Raw genomic sequence first — 21,217 nt, forward strand, 5'->3', positions numbered from 1 at the left:
TGAGTACGTATACATGTCCATGTGCTTGATTTGTCATGCAAAAGTTCAAATACAGTCAAAAATGATTGTTCACAATACAACCCCCACTAAGCACAGCACAAGGAAAGATCATCGACATGAGATTGTTGCTGGTCTTGCTCAGATCTCGGTTTAACCTGTCAAGTGAACTGGCAAGAGCAGCATACGAATGAAACAGCATTGCATGGCATGTATGAAAGGAAGGAAATGACAAGTAAAGAAATGCTGCAATAATCTCGTTATAATTCTGTGGTCGTAAGAGTGTGGATTACAGAATCATGACCTACAGTATCCTCGAGTATCATTAGCCCCACCAAACTCTGGAGAACAGCTGTTCCAAGTTCTCACTCCTTGCTGAATATCTGGTGCCATCTCCTGGGGGCTCCTCCGCTTGACTTGGTTCACCTCGACATAAAATCCACCGGTGTTGATGTGTACTACATGGTGCGATGTGATGTGAAAAGTGCTGCGAGTGTCAAGTGAAAGGAAAAATCTTTGGCAGACAAAAATCAATTCTTTCAAACAATTTATTCCCCATCCTGTGGCACTCTGAGCACTTGCCCTGTGTTTACCGCACTTTTTTTTTAGTTTAGTTTCTTTACCATCACAGGGACGCACAAACTTAGTCACCTTGAGTACTGTGGCCACTTGCACCATTCCCAGCACTTGCCTTTCACGGATTCAGCTCACAATAGTTCATTGTCACTGACGACAAATTTCACTGAGGAGGTCAATTATGTTCTTCCATCAAAAGATGTAGCAAGTTCATTTCATGACTTCAGCTGAAATAGGTGTCTTGCTGCAAAACGCGTAGCAAACGCCCCAGTCTTCACTCTAGAGGATGCTTTGGGCACTTCCGTACAAAGCTAGATTACTGTCGAAGAACCAAGGTGATCACAGGCTTGACAATTAATGTATCAGAAAATGTTTATAACCAGCAGTGCCTTTCTTCCTAGTGTCTGGAATTGGCAACTTTGTTCCAAACTGTAGGCAAAAATTCAAGATTGCAAGTGTTTAGCAGCACGTTATCGACACGCTGGCCAGTTTGGCCCTCACACTTATCATGGTGAAAATTAAGCTTGTGGCTTTCAAATCTGTCGCCACTTTGTACACAAGAATGGCAGCGCAATTTGACCAAGACTAACCAAAAAATGTACACAAAAGCACTGCTTCCAATTCAGTTCACACTTCACCTATACAAGCAAGGGTGGGTAACAACCACCGTAAAAATGCTAAATGTCTTTGTGGAACAGTCTTAGCTCACAACAGACCTACTCATAAGGGATTGTTTCTCCTCATAGCTGGTGACAGTCAGCCACACGCAGCGCAAGCAGTACACACATGCAATGCACAGATGGTCCCTTTCACAGACGTGCATTCTGTGCACAGTCAATAACATAACAAATCGCAGTTTCACGTCTTCCCAACCAGGCAGTAAGTATGCTTGCACCAAAGCCAGCACTTCCAGTGGACCCTGTCTGTGAAAGATCAGAACACATGGCAAGTAACAAATACACGAGAAAACGACACTGTGCAAATATTTCACATAACCAGGCAAATCACAACTTCGGGAGTCATGCGTCAAAGGTTTGATCTTTGGCCCGGAATGGCTTCCATTCCACAACGTTGTACATACATTGAGATAAATGCACTGAAAGACCGGACACAGTCGCTTTCACACTGAATATGACAACGTGTTTGCAAGCAATCATTCTTTGCCACAGTCATTGTTCCAACCTTGCAAAAGTAGCATGGTTTGCTGGACAGCACAAATGTACCCGCTCAATACAAGCACGTTTTCTTCATGATTCGAAGAAACTCTTCCTGATTAACCTCGCCGTCTCCATCCCTGTCAGCCTCATTTATCATCTCCTGTATGGACAGAGAAAAATAAAAGGTGACAAGTCAAGGTGGGTGGAGAAATACTTACTCAAATGATCTCGGAGTTTTTATCAAGGGCCCCTTTGACAACATTTCCTGAAATGCCAAACATCTGTAGCCTCTGCCGCTAGTTTATGGAGAGCACGACCTCCAGCTTTCAAAATTTAAATGCGATGAATCTTATATACCAACGTTTCTCTTTCCTTCATAATGGTATTAAGCAAGAGTCTGCACTTTAGCAGGTTATTTCAGAGAAGGATATTTCAAGCGGTTTAGGTTTTGTGACAATTTCAGATCTTTTCTGAATTTTTTTTCACCATTATTTACTGTTTCAAAGCTATGTCTTTCCAGGACTTCAGTGGCACTGATTTTGGTCTGTGTGAGAGGCCCTGTTTCAACATAACAATATGGAGACAACGTGGTCACAAGAAAATATGTAAATGGCTAGACTTTCGCAGTACTACAAAAGTGTCAGTTGAAAAAATGCCCCCCTCGGGCGAACAAATTTTGACCACAGTGTATCAACGGCATAAAAAGCTGGCTTACCTGCAATTCCTCGTCCGTCAAGTTCTCGGAGAGTTCTTTGGCAACACTCTTGAGATTTTTAAAAGAAATCTTGCCCGTGCCGTCTTCGTCAAACAACTGGAATGCCTTCATGATTTCTTCGTTGATGTCCTTCTCCGCCAATCTTGTGGCCATTACATTCATAAACTCTTCGCGCGCAATTTTTCCTAGTATCGCAAAACAGCAGGAAAATAACGAAAGCTGTAAATACCGTGTCGATTGGAAAACTTCACTTCTTCACGATTTGTCAATTAAAAAAGCATGACGCAGCTATTTGGCAGCTGAATCGTGAAAGTGGCATTAGTTACCGGTCTCTTGTTTGTCAATCTCGGCTAGCAGCTTCTTCACCTCCTCCTTCCTGGGCTCGAATCCCAATGCTCTCATGGCAAACTAGCGAACGAAGTTTCACATAACGTTAGCGCCAGCCACGTATGTATACGTACAAGAATGCACATGTTTATAGACATGTGCATTCTTGCCTTCAAGCCACTTGCCTTCAAGTCCTTCGCCTCCATGAACCCGCTGCCATTCGGATCAAATAAATTGAACGCTTCATTGATGTCATTCTTCTGTTCTTCGCTCGGTTCCGGTTTTCCGCTAAGCTTGCGCTTGTAACCTCCAGACGTTGCGCCTTTCCGGGACGCCTAATAAAACAGATCGTTGCGTGCGGATGAAAAGCAAGAAACTCACGTGCAGCTTTCAGCTAAATGCACTGACAGAAGGTAAAAAAAAACCGAGCACTTACCATAATATCTGGTTGAGTACTAAAGCAAGTATCTTGACTAGCTGAACTACTGGCGTGCGGAGCTAGGAAGATTCGGAGCAGTCACAACCGGGGACAAGGAATTGTAGTGATGCGCAGTCTGGCGTAGTGGTCCAATGTTAGCGCGGAGTCAATGCGCGGAGTCAAATGACTAACCAAGATCGTTTCTGATCTCACGATAACGAACCCAGCGGAAAATAATTTTCGTATGCTAGTCTGTGCAGTAAACTGTCTTTTTGTTTTTTTATGGTGCAGCTACAGCTGAGTGGATGTGCGCAGCCTACACAGGCAAGACCCTTGGGCAAGACCACGCAGGTCCGACGGCCGTGTTGTCGAGTGAAAGTCGCGGTCGAAAGAGTAGCGCAAAACTAGCAAAACTTTGATACAAAATCTGAACAAATCGCTCCTACCTTTACAATTAGCTCGTTGCGCCACCTATCCACTTTAAAATTAGCTATTAATGGCGCCTTGTAACTTCTTTTGGTTTATCTGTAGTCATCTTTAGCACCCCGCAACAGTTTATTTAATCGCCGCAAGCGGCGTGACAATCTGGTCATTTCTAGTCATTTCTAAAGCCCCTGTCGCAGTAGCCGTACCCTACCGTGGTCCCTAGTCATATCAAATATTGTACCAACATAGAGTTTCTAAAGAAACGCTTTATGTGTACCAATGAAAATCACGAAGTTTACGGGGTATAGTACAGTACGGGGAGATTCGGAACGAGTGTTGAATTTCCTAATCCCAAATGCCGTCTGCTACAGGCTACAGCGTCGAGTCGGGGCATTTATTACGTGCCAAAGCAACGCATTGGGCCGAACTGGAGGACTTAGTATTAATTCCAACCGCATGAGGTTACTAAGCGTGAGATTTGCATGCTTTCAGCGTGCAACCTATAGCCATTTCTTTGTCTTTCCTCCTTTCCTGAGCCCTGAGGAGGCGGGTTCGATTGCAGCCGCGTTTCAATGGAGGCGAAACGTACGACACCTGTGTGCCGACGTCAGTGTACGTTAGAACCTCATGAAGTCAAAATTATGCAGAAGCTATAGCGCCTCTTTCGCTCTTCCTTCTTTCAACCCCTAATTCTTCCCTCACGACGCGGTGGAATTTTCGCACTGATCGAGAAATGAGACAGTTAATTACAGTTGCGCCTTTCCTTTCTCACAACCAAAGTATTAACGTAACATTGCAATGTATCACAACAGCATATCCAGCTGGCACGAAATAAGCGCCAATTGTTTATTATTTCGTTGATCATCGTGCATTTATTGTAGTTGATAATAATTGAGTACCGGTCTGCATGCAGCTTCCATCTTTCCAGCCACGCTATTACACCGCGATTTTACGAACTCTTTCATATTACGAACAGTATAGCTTATTACCACCAAAAGATGTATTTTTAATTATATCGTAATTAACGAACTAAAACTGTTCTCAGAACCTAATTATGAAGCCTTCGATCCCAAAGAAAAGCAGCGCGAAAAAAGTTTATCGCCGTCCAACGTTCGCGATATCATATGTTTTCTCACTTCCCATTGAACCCCAGATATGTCTAGCGGACATAATGTCCGAAGATGGATGTTCGGATATAGCTAATTGCCACCAAAAAATGTATTTTTACATCGTAATTAACGAACTGAAACTGTTCGCAGAACTTAATTAGGAAGCCTTCGATTCGATGCCAAAGAAAAGCAGCGCGAAATAAGTTTATCGCCGTCCGACGCGTATCATCTTACTTCCCATTGAACCACAGATGGTTAATGTCCGAAGATGGCTGTTCGGATCTCCGTAGGACATCCGCCAAAATCCAGGGGACCTACTACTGGCATCGATCCGTCGGATGGTCCCGCGCAAAAGAATTGGTGCCCGTGATGATGTCCTTCCCACGAGCGTCTAAACTATGAATGAACATCTGCAGGACTTCTGCTGAAGCAAACAAACCGGACGACAATAAAGCATGTCCGACGGTGGCACCATTGGTGTCCCGTTTAGGATGTACGCATTCGGATCTCGCCAAAAATCTGTAGTCCAATGGGTTAATTAAGTGCACTGAACGGAAATTTCTGAGGCAGATAAAAAGCGTTAAACTTGAGGTTGTTTTCCGCAATTGCTGAACAAACGCATTTTGAATTAAAGTCCTTGGTTGGAGATGCATTTCTTTAGGATTTGTTTTCGTTTCGCTCCGATCGAATTATACCCAGCGTACAACAAATTTCGCATAAACCGTTTGCAGCTTTCGATGACTAATAAGACATACCTGTATACTTATATATCCCGCATAAAACTGAAGAATACAGCAACAGCAAGTAAAATGTTACATTACATTTGTACACTACCAACAGTGCAGCCGCGAGCTTTTTGCGATGCACGAAAAGTGTACTATACGGCATTACGCAATAACGTTCTTCTAGGTGCAGGAGCATGAGCGAACGAAGTGAGTCACAGGTCTCCCTCAACTCGCCACGCGCCTCAAGCGCTTACATGTCGTGACGCAAGCGCGGCTACGCAGGTAGGCAAGGGTGGTGAAAACTCCAGAGAGCTCTATCTCCCAGCGATGAGATCATCTCGCATCCTTTCTCTCAAGCTCTGTATCCACAGCCAATAGCAGAGAAGTATACTGTCACGTGACATGAATCGACCAATGTTTACTAACAAAATGGTGTCTCCTTGAGGTGGTGACACGGAAGAATTGAAGCGGCCGGCAGAACCGTCGAGAACATTTGACTAGCTGCAAGTCACCGAAACTCGAGCGTATAAATACGATGGACAACCGCCAGTCGTCGTTTTGGACTGCATCTGCCACCTCGTCGCATCCTCAGGTAAGCCAGCCGTGCAAACTCTCATTAGGCATGGCGTCAGCGGCTGTTCTGTGCCTAGCTCGCAACGTATTTCCTGGCACTGTATTTCTGCTTTTGCAGCGTATATTTAGTGCTCAATGACATATTAGCTACCTTTCTCGAGACGTATAGCTAGCTTTAGGTATAACTTTGCCCTGTCGTCGGCGATCTCGAGAGTCGGGTCGCATGTCAACTTATCAGGAAGTGGCCTGGATCTATGGCGCAGTTAGCCTCCAGCTGTTTTAGAACTAGCTTTTACGGTTAGCGATCGTCTTTGATCACCCTCATAGGCTATTTGATTTGCACTTGAAGCTTCATGTGTTCATCCTGCCTTAATTTTTTGTTCAGGTGTAGGTGCTACGGCAACGGTCGGCTGATCATAATCGCGTGCGCATGTTTTGCAGGTTCGACTGGCCGACCCCATGGCTGTGACAATCAAAGCATACCTCCGGGATCCCGAAGGCAGGGGAGTCGAGATCCGTCGATTTATCATCGACGGTCTGCGGGATTTCAAGACGCTTTACGAGAGGATCAGGGCGGCTTTTTCGTTAGGCAGCGTGCAATTCACTTTGGCCTGGACGGGTAAGTGCCCATTTCCTCCGCGCATGGCAACTTTGGGTCCTTTGTCGTGGTATTTCTTTGTCGCACTGCTTTGCACATGTTTCACTTCGAGTCTGTGCCATGCGCGCGCAACAACTTGGCATGTTACAGTGCGATTGGTTGTTGCGCGCTTTTATTTCCGTTCTATGGCAGAAGAAACAATCGGCATTTTTTGTTGGGTTATTTTTATTTATTTTTGACAGAAAAAGTTGTTTATTACATAAAGCATGCAGAACATCAGAATGCAAGCTAAATAGGTGTGCTATTTGATAGTGTGCATTCCAAATAGAAATATTAGGCAATACTGTGAAATCTTGTTCGATACAAGTTTTGTTGAAAATTATGGTAAATGTTTATGTGGTAAGGCTTATAAACTGAAAGACAAAAACAAAATACCCCAGGAATTAATCATATGTTTTATTGCATAAATCACATGAAAGTTTAATGCTTTTGTAGACAAGTACTTAAGAGTTACAGAAAAATGTTTGCTGCCTCATGAAGCACCTATTTTTTTGGAGGTGTTAGAAAATATTTTTCTTTTTCTTCAAATATTTTGATTGAAAAATGCAGGATAGTGGAAGCAGTATAATCTCATTATAACAGACCTCGATAGTGCCCAGGGTTTTGGTCTGTTGTAAGAGAAGTCTGGAAAATCCAAATACCTTTACAACAGACTTTGGCCAATTACCACGCATGAGTCTGTTATAAACAGAATAAACAACAAGCAATGCCTGCCGACAACATATTGATTACTTAGCACTTTCAAAAGAAGTTAGTCAACTTTGGCTGAACCGAGTAAGTAACAGCTTTTGACGCTATTTGTGCCTCCATTAGCATAAGGCGATTTACTTCTTTTGGTGCAACAAAAAAATTGGAAATTAGAAAAAGCTAGTAATTAAATATGACAGGAAAACATAGAAAAATGCAAATATCATAAAACAAATAAATGGCTGTTATGCAATGTTTCAAATCGAAGAATAAAGGTTGCACGAAAAAAGTGCTGCACCCCGGCTATGTTATCAGCTACAAAAGAAAACCTTCACTTAACAACGCTCAAGTGTCACTGCGCGAAATAGCTCCTCCATGTTTAAAGATGTGTACAGACACCCATAAAGCACAGAAAGAGCAGTAAGATGCCTCGTGGACATTAAACCTGGAAAGAAAAAGGCCAGAAAACAAGCTGGCATTACTCCATGAGAGATGCAGTCATAGGAGCTCGAAGACATTCTTAGAAATGAGTGAAGCATTGGACGTGCCTCTGCACTTGCGGCTTTTTTTATGGGTCATTGGATTTTGCTTGAGGTTGTTTGCTCAGGATGAGCATGCAGAATACTGAACTGACTGAACTGTTGTTGCCACTGTTGAAAAAAAGGCACAATAACATCATTTCATTCTGCTTCACCGCATGGGTGACATTGGCTTCACTGCACAGCACCATGAGGTGGCACAGGTTTCTTTTTTTCGATCAGTACAGCTGTATTTTTAGGTGGCGGTACCAAAATTTGCTGGCCATATAATGTAGACAGACAACAAATTTCGGCCACAGTACTGTGAATGTCCGTTTTATGTCCTTAGGTGGCACAGAAAATTCGTACACTGGTAGCAGGTAAAAAAAAAAATGCTCCCCGGTGGACAGGAGTTGGTGTTCTAGGCTGTTTTTGAGGTATTCTTTACCAAAACTGAAATCAGACTATCTGGCATCATCCTGCAGCTCACTGCTACTACCAGCATTAAAAAAAAATTTATCAAAGGCCAAAAAAAAAGCAGAAAAATTGAGGTAGTTTATGCAAAACTGTCTGGATATCGGGAGTTTTCCATGCTTACTAAGAGAAGTTGTGCACCGTGCTGTTCACTCCCGCATGAAATTTCAGTGCTTCACTGCAGAGTTACAAATTACTTCGAAACTCAAAGTTGACTTCTTGGACTATGTAATTAATAGTGCAACGATTCGGAAAGTTCATTGGTAGCATTGAAATAGCATGCAATGTCCATGGGTCGCTGCTGGCCCATGCTCAATGGGCACAGTACGGAAAGAGTTGGAGGCCTGGTTGCCTTGCTGATAGAATAGGCTAGGTGAGATGGGGGTGGTGCCAGCAGGATCTTCGCAGAGATACCTTTCATTTAGCTTGTACATTGCAGCATAAATGGACGTGAAAGAAAAAGGGTGCAGGAACCTCGTATACATGCTGGTAGTCCACCCATTGAGCATTTGAGAGGCACTGTAGCAGGATAATTGCAAGATTTTAACAACAATCGTCAAAGTTAATATTGTTTCAACATTACAAACTCTTGTTACAAGGCAAGCGGGGAACATTCCAGCAGTGCATGATTTATGAAGCTTGCACTAGTAAGAAAAGTAATATTGTGCATTTAAACGTATAACCTGCTGCATTGATCACATTCTTGTGCAGACCCCGAAGGAGACGAGATTGTCATGTCCAGCGATGCAGAGCTTGCCCAGGCTGTGCAGAACATGAAGGATGGCCTGCTGAGGATCTTTGTGGACGTCATTAGTGATAGAGGGCCTGCGCCAGCTGCTAGTGCCATCAGCAGTGAGCAGAAGCCTGAGACAGGTGCTAGCAGCAGTGCTGCGGAGGAGTCAACCAAAGTTCATGTCGGGGTTCTCTGCGATGCCTGTGACCAAGAGATCCGTGGAGTGCGGTACAAGTGTCTGCAGTGTGAGGACTACGACCTGTGCGGTTCATGCCATGGAAAGAAGATCCACGAGGAACACGACATGCTGAAGCTCGTCAACCCTGGCATCGTGAGTATTGCTCAGTGCTGCTGCTGTTGAGTCTCATGGAGTCTGGGTTGAAAGGAGTTTAAAGGGCCCAACCTTTCCCTGGAGCAGTGTTTATCTACCTTTATATTGTGAGTGCCCATGCACATGGAAGTGCAGGTGCTAACAATCTGGTGACAGTATAATGGTTTCAGCAGAGCTGTTGCCTATTGCTGTTGGCATGATGGTGGTGGTTATTTGATTCAGTCCATCATGCATTTTGTTGGAAAGCATTTGACAAAGAGTAGCAAATGGTTGATTTAAAACGAAGCTAGTTTGCAATGCATCCTGAGGAGTTGTGCTAAGTTTGCATATTGAGTGGCCTGTCATTTTATGGCTGTTACAGATGCCTGGTGGCTTTATTCTCGGGTACTGCTCCAATTGTGTGGCTTGGTTCACTTGCATGGCATTCATAGCCCTATGTCTAGCAGATGAAGTTTTCTGGAGTGGCTTTTGAATGGTGGCCACCACATAGGCCTGGGGTTCACATTGTACATGGTTGAGCTAGCCACAGTTTGTGAAATGAGAGAGAAATTGAAGTTTGGTGGACCATTGAGCGAAGCCAGTGGTTAAGCCAAGCAAGGTACAAGGCAAAGTGTAGTTTTGTCTGAAAAGGGGAAGTAGAAATATGAAATTGCTAAAGACCTAAGAGAAAAAATATATATATAGTAGAGGAAAGACTAGCACAGCGTTCTTGGAAATCGAATTCCAGCAGCCTTGTCGCCACTTTTTTAATTGTAGTAATTTAGTGCACCCCTGCTTAGTATTTCTTTCAAACAGAAAGGCGGTGGTGTGGTTGAGTGGTGCAGGTTGGACTTACTGTGCTTCCAGCTTATACAGACTGTTTGAGCTTGGACTTGTGTATATATGCACACAACAGACTTGAGGCAGATAGCCACCTGCATTCACAATGACAGTGGCGGATTTGCAACTCCTGTATTTGGACCACATGCCTCGCTCTTGGTGTAGTCAACTACTGTTACTTATATTGCTTTGTTGGGCTTGTTAGTGCGTTTAATAACACTAGTACATGTTGTAATATTAGGGGAGGTTACAGACTTGACAAACGTACCGTGATTTCCTGTAGTATGGCATGCAGCTACCATGTACAAACTAAACTATACTCATGACTTGCTGCCAAGAAGGGCTCTTGACGCTATGTTTAGCGACTTCACACAAGAGTTCAGTGACACAACAAGGAGTGCCTCTTGCTGTTTTCAGCGCCCCCTGTGGTCATTTCCTGGGTGGAAGCGCCTGTGGCGCCACTGTGGTCACCACCGTCGAGGAGGTTACAGAGGTGCCGAGCGAGGGTGCCCTGCCCAGGGCCGCACCCGTTCACCGCCACACCCCCGACCAGACCAGAGGCAGCAGTACCAGGAGATCTTGCGTGGCATCGGAGACACAGTGGCCAACTTCCTTGAACCTTTTGGCAAGTCTTTTTTGCCTGCTTTTGTCTGTTGATTACTGTGTTTACATAATGCGGCCAAACATTAATGTGAGCGGGGATTTAGAGGCCTTGTGAAAAAGAAAGAAACATTATGATTGTAATGCAATCGTAGGTTGTTCAAGCCAATTACAGCCAAGGCGCTGAGCGCTTGAAAAAAAGAAAGGAAAAAGCTCACAAAAATACTGAAGCTACGAATACATTTAATATTATTTGGGGCAACAGTTCAGAAATGCGTGCGACATCATTGACCGCAGCAAAGCCTCAGACGTAACACATGGTCTTCCACGCAGCAGCGGCCACTGTCATCGTTGCACCGCTGCTGCTACAAGTTGCGCACCGCCCAGTCCTGTGGCTGTTCGCCCTTTTTTCTATTTACTATGCCGTTGTACTCTTTCAGTGACTACTACTCTTCCTCAACACTCTGCACCGGCTTCTTTCCACGTTCATACCCACCCTCTACTTTCCCTGTGGGCGTTGCGCAGCCCCAGGGTCATCCAAGAGTTGGCATCTCCAGTAGTCTGATAAAACTCGGGTGTCAGATGCCCCTCAAAGGAGGCACTCATCATCATCATTTATTGTTCCCTTAAAGGTCCCGTTGCGTACATTACATGGTGGGGTGACAGGGTTGTCAAATGGTCATAAGTGGTGTTGACCGATTCTCATGACATCATGGTTAATCCTCATGGACTTCCTCGCATGACATCACAGGGGGTGGCAGATAAAAGGAGATTAACCAAGTTTAATTGGATGAACCGTGATGCCATGTAAATCAGTTGACATCATTGGCTGGAAGGCCTTTTGAGGGGCAGCTGCCGCTTCATTCTTAGTTGCATCCGACTATAGCAGCTCGTGAGTCTTGTGGTGGAGTCCATTGTAGCTGTCTTGAGGGGCAGTGAAGTGAGGAAAAAAGTTTGTGGTATATTCGTACCTTGGTTCCGAATATAATGCAAGATGGATTCTGAAATGGACAAAGTCGCGAAAAAACACTTGTTACGTTTGAGATGCCTGCATCCAGGTTTCAAGAGTTGCATCCTCCATTTGTGCAGGCATTACAGTTGATGTGCTCAATGATATGGCCAGCAACACTGCACCGGAACAACCCAAGAAGGACAGCGCTACAGAACCAATGGACACAACGTCACACAATCAAGCGGGCCCTAGCAGTGCCGAACAGCAGGCCAAGGCTGCCACACCGCAGACACCCATGGATGGAGAGACCCAAGGAGCCCCCGCTAGCAGTAGTGCACCGTCAGCTCCAAGTGCTGGGCCGTTCATGACTGCCAGTGATGGTAGTGGAGGGAACACACCCCAGGAGGATGCCTCAAGGAATTCTGAGCTTGTGGTGGTGAGTGGTATTATCTACCAAATTCAGCCCATGACCATGTTACCTTGATCATGGCTCTGGCAGTGGGCTTGCATACATACTGTGCATGCTCCTTGTGCATGGTAGCATGCTGTGAATGAAACAAGGTTTGCAGTGTGGGGAGTTTGGTTGAACCAATGGATGCAATTTCTCCCTTGAAAATTTACAAGAATTTTGGGGGGTGGATTTAGTTTGTGGGGTAAATTATTAGAAAAATTTAATAGTTTGGTGACAGAAAAACAAAAATGCCGGTCATGTTCATCGTGCAAGTAAATACTAGTGTAATTTGGCAACAATATGCTCCCTCGTCCGAGCGTATCAGCAGTGTTTTTGAGGTCTGAGCAATTGTCACCCGACTTGCCCCTTTTGTGTTGTGCACACAGGATTCTGACGTGGCGCCATCTGGCTGGACCCTGCTGAATCCCATGCGCGACTCAGTCATGGAAGAGAGTGGCCTGCCGCATCCCATGAGCCCACAGGTGGTGCCTGCTGCACCATTGTTGCCAGCTGCATCCAGAGCCGACAACCCAGGTGAGCTGTTATGCAACTTTGCCCTTCATGCTTAAATAAATTACCTAAGATGAATAGCTTGATCAGAGCTTCATTCAGAGAATTCTTTTAGTGTAAGAATTGTCCGGCAGCAGCATTGGTGAATGTTTGAAGCCTCGCAGCTGGAGCGACCGGCTGCTCCAGCAACCTAGGCTGACCACCAGGTCATGTGACCATGTGGCGTCATTGCAACCTGCCCACCGGAATGTGAGAAAACTGATCACCACGGCAGGTGGCAGGCGAATTAATTACTGACCGCGAGAAGTTGTTTGGGAAGAGCAATCTGGGTCGAGCAAGCCTCACCGGTGGCAGCACCTGCCATCGCAGTGCAGTGGCATATCACTTAATCGCTGCATCACTATGCCAGGATTGACTCCCGAGGACCTATGAATGGATAGGCGGGAAAGACCAGTTCCACATATATGGGCATTAACCTATTAACGCTATCGCATTATACCCTTAAGGCAGAAGAACTGTAAGTGTCCCCTCCAGATTTTTGTCTGAAGTGCCTGCAGAAGTGAACAGACACCTGTCCGGGCACACGGTTGATAGGATTGTATTTATTGAACAGGCATGACAGCCAGCATTTCATGGTACAGTTTGGCATTTTAACTGTTGAAAAAGGAAAGAGGTCCTGAGAAAGTCTGAACGCAGCAGGAGGAGTGCACTTTTATCTCCTGTAATGTTGCTGCTGTTAAGCAGCAAAAGATTTAACAGGACGAGAGTGTGCGTAAAAAAATTATTTTGGCGCAATTGCATAATCCATCTGCCTGACATTTGTAAAGCTATGTGGGGACATACATGCTTTACCGCCGGGTAGAGCTACGAATTTTTTTTTCAGAGAATACGCGTCCCGTAAACCTTTGCTGCCTGCCGATAGTACAGCAGCATCAGTGGTTGATAGGGAATGCAAGAGAGCTAGGCGCATGCTCTTATTCTGTCCCTTCTTCCTGTTCTGCCTTGTCGTCCACTGTAACTGTTCTGACGCCTGCTACTGACTTGTTTTTCAGTTGATGTCGCCCTCACTCAGATGCTCGCCATGGGATTCAACAATGAGGGTGGCTGGCTGCGCCAGTTGCTGGAAGTCAAGCGTGCTGACATCGGAGCAGTCCTCGAGTCTTTGCACCCATCCCCCAAGTGAAGCAGCTGCATCTCGCGTACCCACTGCGCTGCAATAAAAATTTTTGCCAGGCACCAGTGCATATAAGCCAGGCATCTTTTTTTTGGCAATGTGCCACTATTGTGTGGAGCGGCTTGTCAGTGCCTAAGGGCAGCAAACTATTTAGAGCTGAACAGGTGTGTCGAGGGCTCAAATGTTTTCATGATGTGTATGTTATACCAGTCGGTACTGACTGATGTTATGTAAGGACCAGTTTACTATCTGTGCATGTTGCAGTGGTACGGTAGTAATGTTGTATGCAGCAGCGAAGTATTAGCTTGTCTCCTTTTTATTTGTACCATCTCCCTTTTAAATTTCCTACCTGCTTACTGTGATAAGTTTCCAGCATGGCTGATTGTACCAACATTCCTTGCAACCAAGCTGAATGTTAGAACAGCATTTTAGCTCTGCAAGCATGTAATCAAATGTTTTGGAACCAAAGGTGTACATCGACACTTGCAACTGCACGTTATTGTGTGAAGAATGCTGTGTCCTGTGCAACTGCATATGTAACGACTGAGTGGAAATAAAAAAATTTCTTCCAAAGTAGAGTTGTGTTCTGTATGCACATGCAGTGGACCGGTAATTTGCAGCTGTGCGTGTCTGTTTTGAGGCGACGCAATAGTGTTGCATACAAGCCCAGCAAAGCTTTAAAAAAAATATGCCACATAATGGACGATAGTGACAAAAAGCCTTGACAAAAGATTAGGCGAAGGTTCTTTTGGATAAGTTTCGTCTAATCGCAAAGACTCCACTTGTATATGGACCTTATATAACTAGAAAAGATAGTACAGGTATCATGACCGCTGGCTCATTTCACAAGTAAAATGTTTGTACGGACATCAAACTTTTTTGCGCAGATCTTGGAGGCTGCGCTACACCGCCACTTGCTTCCAACTGCAGGCTACTTAAATAACCTTTTCGGCAGGATCCAGATTATCAATTTTTGCTAAGTGGTTGTGTAGAGTCTCTAGTGCTGGATTTCAAGACAGTAGAGGAGCTTGTAATTGGCAGAAATAAACAGGTGTTATTTGTACGAAGGAGATGGAGATACAATGCACATTTTAGCATTTCAGGGCACGACTCTTGCTTGAAGGCCATTTCCAATACTCGACGGCGCTGCTAATACTTGCACACTTTCATGGAAGGGGTACCACCAGAAACGCTCGTGTATGAAACGATGCTTACTCTTCACAACTCTATTAAACTTCTGATGGCGCACCACAATCAAACCGTCGACACTGCACAACTCAACTGCACCTTGTCTTGGAACTTCCTGGAACACCTGCATCGCTTTTGAAGCACACTCATTTCGTAGACCCCCCGATATCGGCCAAGAAAAACGCAATAACAGGCAAAATGCAATTTTATTTTACAAGTAGAGTGCAATAAAAATGTCGACGGCATTCAGTTGAGGCAATTGTGTGTCATTTCTTCCCAGACTTCTTGATACCGCCGCTCACTGCAAAGACCACCAGTATTCCAGTTTAGGGACTTGTTTACTGAACACACATTGTTGGTCCTGTCGTGACCAAAACTGGAGTGGAGTTCAGATGCCACAAAATGTGAACGCTATAACATAGCAATCATTTCTTCCAAGTTCGGCTGCAAACAAAGCTTTCAGCAAATTGTTAAAAATGCAGGCATGTGCACAGGGGTGCAGTATGCAATTTAAAAATGATCAGTCCCAGCACTTCTTGTTCATTTTTTGCATGCAGGTGGACAGCTCCTATGATGAAGTTCCAACTGGCTCAGGATTAAACGCATGTAATTTTAGTTGCGTTTTTTTCTTTCAAATGATGTGCTAGACATTAAGATCACCCTGCAGTATTCGCCTACGACTGCTAAATATTGAATTCTTGATGTTGCTTGAGTTTCAGTTTCATCAACCGAACGATAGCTAGAAGGAGGAAAAAAAACCTGTGCTGATACATAGTTTTCATTTGCTACAACACTCAAGCCAGCAACACCCTGCTAAAGGCTTTCGCCTCATCGCACTTTAGGTCAACAAAGTGCTCCGCTGAATTTTTTTTCATCCCTCACATGGCCTAAACACAAACTGCATGTCACAGCCATCGTTCAGTTGATTAAACTAACAGTATCAAGGAGAAATTCAATTATATTTTGCCGTAGGCAAATATCATGGGGTCATTCATGTATACTTATGTCTACCAAATCATTTGAAAGAAGAAAACACACAAGCAAAAATTTTGTGTCTATAGTCCTTTGACCATTTCTATGACCCCACAAGGCGCTGCCCTCGGCAGCACGTCACGCAGTTGCATGTATGGCTCAGTTTGTGGAGTTCAACGTGGTAAAGTTGTGCTTGAGCTATGAAAGATGCTGCAGTGGAAGACTCCGGATTAATTTAGACCACCTGAGGTTCTTTTAACGTACACTGGCGTAGCACAGCGCATGGACGTTATGCATTTTGCCTCCATCAAAGTGTTTCTGTATGTGCGCACAAACCAGCCCCACTACTCAAGTTGGTAAATAGTAACAAGGCTGACTTGCCAAGCGCACTGTGGCAGTGATTTTTGAAGACCTAATCCCCGAGTGTCGTGGTCCACCAGTGAGTCACTGGTGAAAGCAACTTCCTTGTGCTGCCAATAAATGGCAATAGTGACGTTGCACGTGTGCTTTTGCAGACTCTCTGAAACTTGCTCAGCTATTCCACGGTTTCATTGCATGGTTCAGTATTTATGGCCGCACAGCTCGCATATGTGTTCACCTACACCTGCTACTGAAGCATTTATAAGTTCTGGCAGCTAGAATATACTTGGGTTAAAGAGGGTGTCCCATGCTTGAGTGGCCACTGGCCATTTTTCACAATGTTTGCTCGATCACTATAGCCCTCCGGCTTTCGACAAATAATCAAGTTTTACCCCATTAGAAAGATAAATGTATTTACGTTTCGCTGGTAGTGTTGCTAATATCAATAACTGTTGGTATGAGTAAAGTGAGCAAGAAAAAAGTAGTGCATAAGACAATATTTTTGCTCGACATGCATGCTCGCGTGCTGTGTTTAGGAAAAAATATAGCACCAAAATGAGGGCTCCTTCTGCAGTGCTTAAATGAAATGTTAACCTTGGTACACAAGCAGTGGTTTTTGGCACCAGTTGACAGTTTAGTTCTTTAGTTCAAGAACCTCACAGTTCTTGGCTGGTTTGCACTCTTCAGCGTGGAAGCGCAGCAAGATGGTGGTGCCCGTTCGTAGGTTGGACAAGATATGACTGCAGTCTTGACAAAATGGCAGCAATTCTTTGTTGAAATAAGAGGCGAGTTTGCTGGTTGTGGTGTCAGGGCTGTAAACCTGAGCAGTGAAGTTAAGCCCCGTGAGCGGTATTTCAACGCATATTAATAAATCATGCCCGTGGAATACATGCAATGACTTTATTTGTGAAAATGATTTGCTGAGGTTAGTTCATGGCAAAACTTCATTGTAATTTGCTGTTTTAAAATTCTTAACACAGTATGGGCTGCTGGCGGTCATTGATATGGGCAGCACTCAGCTGGCTGCAATTTGGTGCCGACGCCAAGGTGGGCCTTCATTCAACTATTCGATTTGGAAGCAACCAGCACCAATCTGCACTTGAACTGTCTGACCTGGCGTTGCATGCTCTTGGTACCGCTGGAGAACTTTACCGAACTGGTGCAGCGAGTGCTGCCAAATTTGACAGCCTTTACATCCCCCCTGACACATATTTTCTTCACTGGCTGAAAAATACTGAATGGGACAATAAAATTCACAACCATTAATCTACACAGCTTGGGAGCTTCACTTTTCAAAAATGCTTTGATTTGTCATTGTAATATTTCGGTAGCCACGCTGCTCAGCAATAAATTTTCCTCTGTAGCTTTTCACAATGTCATGCCTGTTTTATGCGAGAGTGCTCTTCCATGGTACAGATAGAAAACTGAAAGTACAACCTTTGTCTGTAAAGTTCCGAGACTGAGTCCCATAAGAAAAATGCGTTTAACATGAAATCATCTGTGCAGCACCCCTTCGAAATAGTCTCCCTTGCAGTCTATACACAGCTTCCAATGCTTCTTGAGGTCTTGGAAACAGTTGGAAAATGCTTCTTTTGGCAGGGCTATCAGCTCCTTTGTCGTGGCGTCTTGAATGGCCTCCACGCGCCCCATCCAGCGAACTTTTTTTGCTCTCTTCATACGAGGAAACAGGAAAAGATCACATGGGGACAGGTCAGGCGAGTATGGCGGATGGGGAAGTATAGTAATGCTGTGCTTGGAGAGAAATTTTGTCATGCTGAGAGCAGTGTGAGGCTTGCGTTATCGTGAAGAAGGCTCCATTGTCCAGATGCCCATAAGCAATGCATCACGCAGGTGTTGGAGCACGCAGATATAAAACTCGATTCATCGTCTGCCCTTGTGGGACGAACTCGCGGTGTACGATACCTCTGGAATTGAAAAAAAAACTATCAGCACCGTCTTGGTCTTCTGTCGCCCCACTTTTCTCGACACCGGAGAGCTTGTGGACTGCCATTCGGTGCTCTGCCTCTTTGTTTGAGGATCATATTTAAAACACCATGTTTCGTTTTCAGCAATGATGCTGTCGATGAATGCAACATCCTTCCCTGCCTCGGAGAGCAAATCAGCGCTCACTGATGTCCGCGTGTCCTTCTGGTCCTGTGTGAGCGAGTGCGGCACAAGTCTGGCATTCAGCTTTCGTTTCCCAAAGTTCTCACGCAAAATTTGGTGGCATGTTGTCTTACTAATGTCGAGAGCATCTGATAGCATGCGGACTGTAATGGTGCGGTCTTGCTGTACAATTTCCCTGATCCGAGCCACGTTGTTTTCATTCAGTGAGGTTAAAGGGCGCCTCTGCCTTGTGTCGTCTTCCACCAACGTTCTCCCTGAAACATACCTCTTGTGGCACTCGAACACTCGCGCCTGCAATAATGACTCGTTGACGTAAGCATCACGAAGGAGCTCATACGTCTGTGTGGCTGTCTTGCCAACCTTCACACAGAATTTTATGCTTACATGCTGTTCGAGGTGGATGTCCATCTCTCCATATTCACTCACAGTAGAATGCGCAGACTAGTGACAACATATTTTTCTACATGTAGAGACATCTAGCGGCTGCCACAGCAATTAACACAAATAGCTCAGGTTAGCCCGAAAAGATGGCGCTACACATACGCATCAACATTTGTTTTGGGGAATTATTTCTAGAGAAGAAAATAAATCAGTCTCGAAGCTTTACAGACAAAGGTTGCATATGGGCATCTGAAAGCAGTACGTGCTGCCAGTATGCGTCAGGATATTCTGCTGGACTGTTGTGGTTTTTCTGCCAAGGTGTTCTTATGGCATGGCAATGCTTGTGCATACATTGCATGGTGCGATTGTTGGCATTTCCAGTTTTGCTACAGTATGGACATGTTTGTGGCAGCAACTGCTCTGAACTTGTCCACACTCCTGACGTAGGTAAGCATGGTTTTAAGCTGGCATATTTATACACTAAATTACAAGCTTCTTGCAGCCTCTAGAGTTCCAGGGTTGACGACTGGGTGGGTCGGAGTTCGTCCATGAATAATGGCAGCCAGACAAAGCAATGATGGTGGAAAGCCAAGGGCGACACAGTAGTGCTTCAGCCGTCTCTGCCTTGTCGCCAATCGGCCATGTGTTGCTGAGCTACCCTTCTTTATGACACCGCAGCTGTACTTGGAGAAGCAGGCATGAACCTGCCTCACTAAATGTGACATATAGCATTAATTTTAAGGGTTAAGCCTTATATGCCCCATTAGCAACGAAAGCTGGCATTGTTGTCAGTAACCAGGAAAAGTGGTCCAGAAAACTCTCAATGAGGTCATCAGAAAAGGAAAAAATTTCGACTGAAGGTGCAGGGAATTGAAACAGACTTTCAGATCGTAAGGCGCGCACGCAACCGTCAGGCCACGAAACTGCGTTGTTCCTTGGCGAATAAACGTGAACCTAGTGCATGCATTACCTTAAGACTGTATGCTAATGAGTAGGTGTGTCATTAGAAAGAAATAAAAATTAAAGAATTAATGCTTTTGCCTTCAAAGTACGCAAGTAGTCGTAAGTGCCCTCCGTAATTTTTAAAATGATATTGTGCAGCAAAATGGGCAAATTCGATTGGATTCATCTTCAGAGCTATAAAGGAGAATGAGTAAAAGAAAACAGTTGGGATAAGCTGAACACCAATGCCTGTTCCCTTCCTGCTTCGTCTTGTTGTTTCCTTAGGGGTTGAATAATGTTGAAATCTGTCTGCAGTAAAAGTAATGTGCAAGTGCCAAGGTCCTCCTACAATATATTTAGGAAGCCAGAATCAAGCTTGAAAGCACCGTCTTGAAAGTGTCCATATGTAGAAAACGCTAAGAGAATGACATTTTCGCTCCTATATCCATCACTGCGCCAGTACTACGACGACTGCTACTTTATGGGAAATTTACATTGCCTGGCAAAAAAACGGGCACACGAGGGTACACGAGAAAAAAATATATATAAGGAGGCCGTACCAAGGGGTCCCTTTCCAGCAGCCTTCGCCGCTGCCTCCTTTAGGGCCTTCTGCTCTTCCTTTTGCCGCTGCTTGAACTCCAAATCACTCTGAGAAAATAAACGAGAAAATAAGATCACATGATCAGCAGATTATCAGGGGAGCATAGGCCTTATGCCTACGACGTAGCTAACGTGCGATGTTTGCGAGTGATGAGCACAGGGGCCACGAGATTACCACAAATGCCATGTGCGCCCTTACGCTTTAAGGCGCGCCAACGTGATATGTATCCGGGCGAGCTAAAGTGCTCGAACGCGTGCGTTTCAAACCCATTAAACAACCGAGATGGCGCAACGTAAAGTAACTGGCAACGAAACGTGTCCCACCTCGTCCAATTCTTTCTTGTCCTTCTTGGCAGCCTTCAGGGGTTTCTTCTTGCCACCTAGAATTTTGAAAATTTGTTAGCGGATCCAAACTTAACTCAGCACAAGACATTTCGCCACGAAAGATCGCATTCTTACCGTCCCTGCCAGACATTTTGCCGCACGCGGTTGCTTCGATCTACTGTACTGTACAAAACGATGATTCCACTCCTGCCTCGCCGCGTCTCATACAGCTTTAAAGGTTTCTTCAACAACCCCAGAGAGGACGCCAGCAAGCATGACGTTGATGTTGATGCTGCTTTTGAAGATCGCTTTTGTCAATATAACGTCACAAAATCTAATTTAGGTGAACTTTTACTAATTTTACATCTGACTGAAAATTTTTAGGTTGAGTTT

General features: G+C 44.7%; 3 protein-coding genes across 3 annotated transcripts; 1 reads left to right on the top strand and 2 right to left on the bottom strand.

Moving 5' to 3' along the window:
• Positions 1-527: 527 nt before the first annotated feature.
• LOC144098870 (uncharacterized) lies at positions 528-3,723 on the bottom strand. Its single transcript, XM_077631789.1, has 5 exons — positions 3,209-3,723; positions 2,958-3,107; positions 2,772-2,853; positions 2,446-2,630; positions 528-1,890 (listed from the first exon to the last, which is right to left on the bottom strand). The coding sequence occupies exons 1-5, from the start codon at positions 3,209-3,211 to the stop codon at positions 1,801-1,803; spliced, it is 510 nt and encodes a 169-aa protein (XP_077487915.1). The 5' UTR covers positions 3,212-3,723; the 3' UTR covers positions 528-1,800.
• LOC144098868 (sequestosome-1-like) lies at positions 3,641-14,506 on the top strand. The gene is made up of 7 exons (XM_077631787.1): positions 3,641-6,042; positions 6,465-6,642; positions 9,072-9,424; positions 10,661-10,868; positions 11,933-12,231; positions 12,633-12,780; positions 13,809-14,506. Exons 1-7 carry the CDS (start codon positions 5,986-5,988, stop codon positions 13,937-13,939), a joined length of 1,374 nt encoding a protein of 457 aa, XP_077487913.1. The 5' UTR covers positions 3,641-5,985; the 3' UTR covers positions 13,940-14,506.
• Positions 14,507-15,305: 799 nt separating this feature from the next.
• LOC144098871 (translation machinery-associated protein 7 homolog) lies at positions 15,306-21,098 on the bottom strand. Its single transcript, XM_077631790.1, has 4 exons — positions 20,960-21,098; positions 20,825-20,880; positions 20,461-20,548; positions 15,306-15,419 (listed from the first exon to the last, which is right to left on the bottom strand). Exons 1-4 carry the CDS (start codon positions 20,973-20,975, stop codon positions 15,385-15,387), a joined length of 195 nt encoding a protein of 64 aa, XP_077487916.1. The 5' UTR covers positions 20,976-21,098; the 3' UTR covers positions 15,306-15,384.
• Between the last annotated feature and the right edge of the window lie 119 nt (positions 21,099-21,217).

The sequence above is a fragment of the Amblyomma americanum genome, chromosome 7 (genome assembly GCF_052857255.1).
Source record: "Amblyomma americanum isolate KBUSLIRL-KWMA chromosome 7, ASM5285725v1, whole genome shotgun sequence".
NCBI classification, from domain to species: domain Eukaryota; kingdom Metazoa; phylum Arthropoda; class Arachnida; order Ixodida; family Ixodidae; genus Amblyomma; species Amblyomma americanum.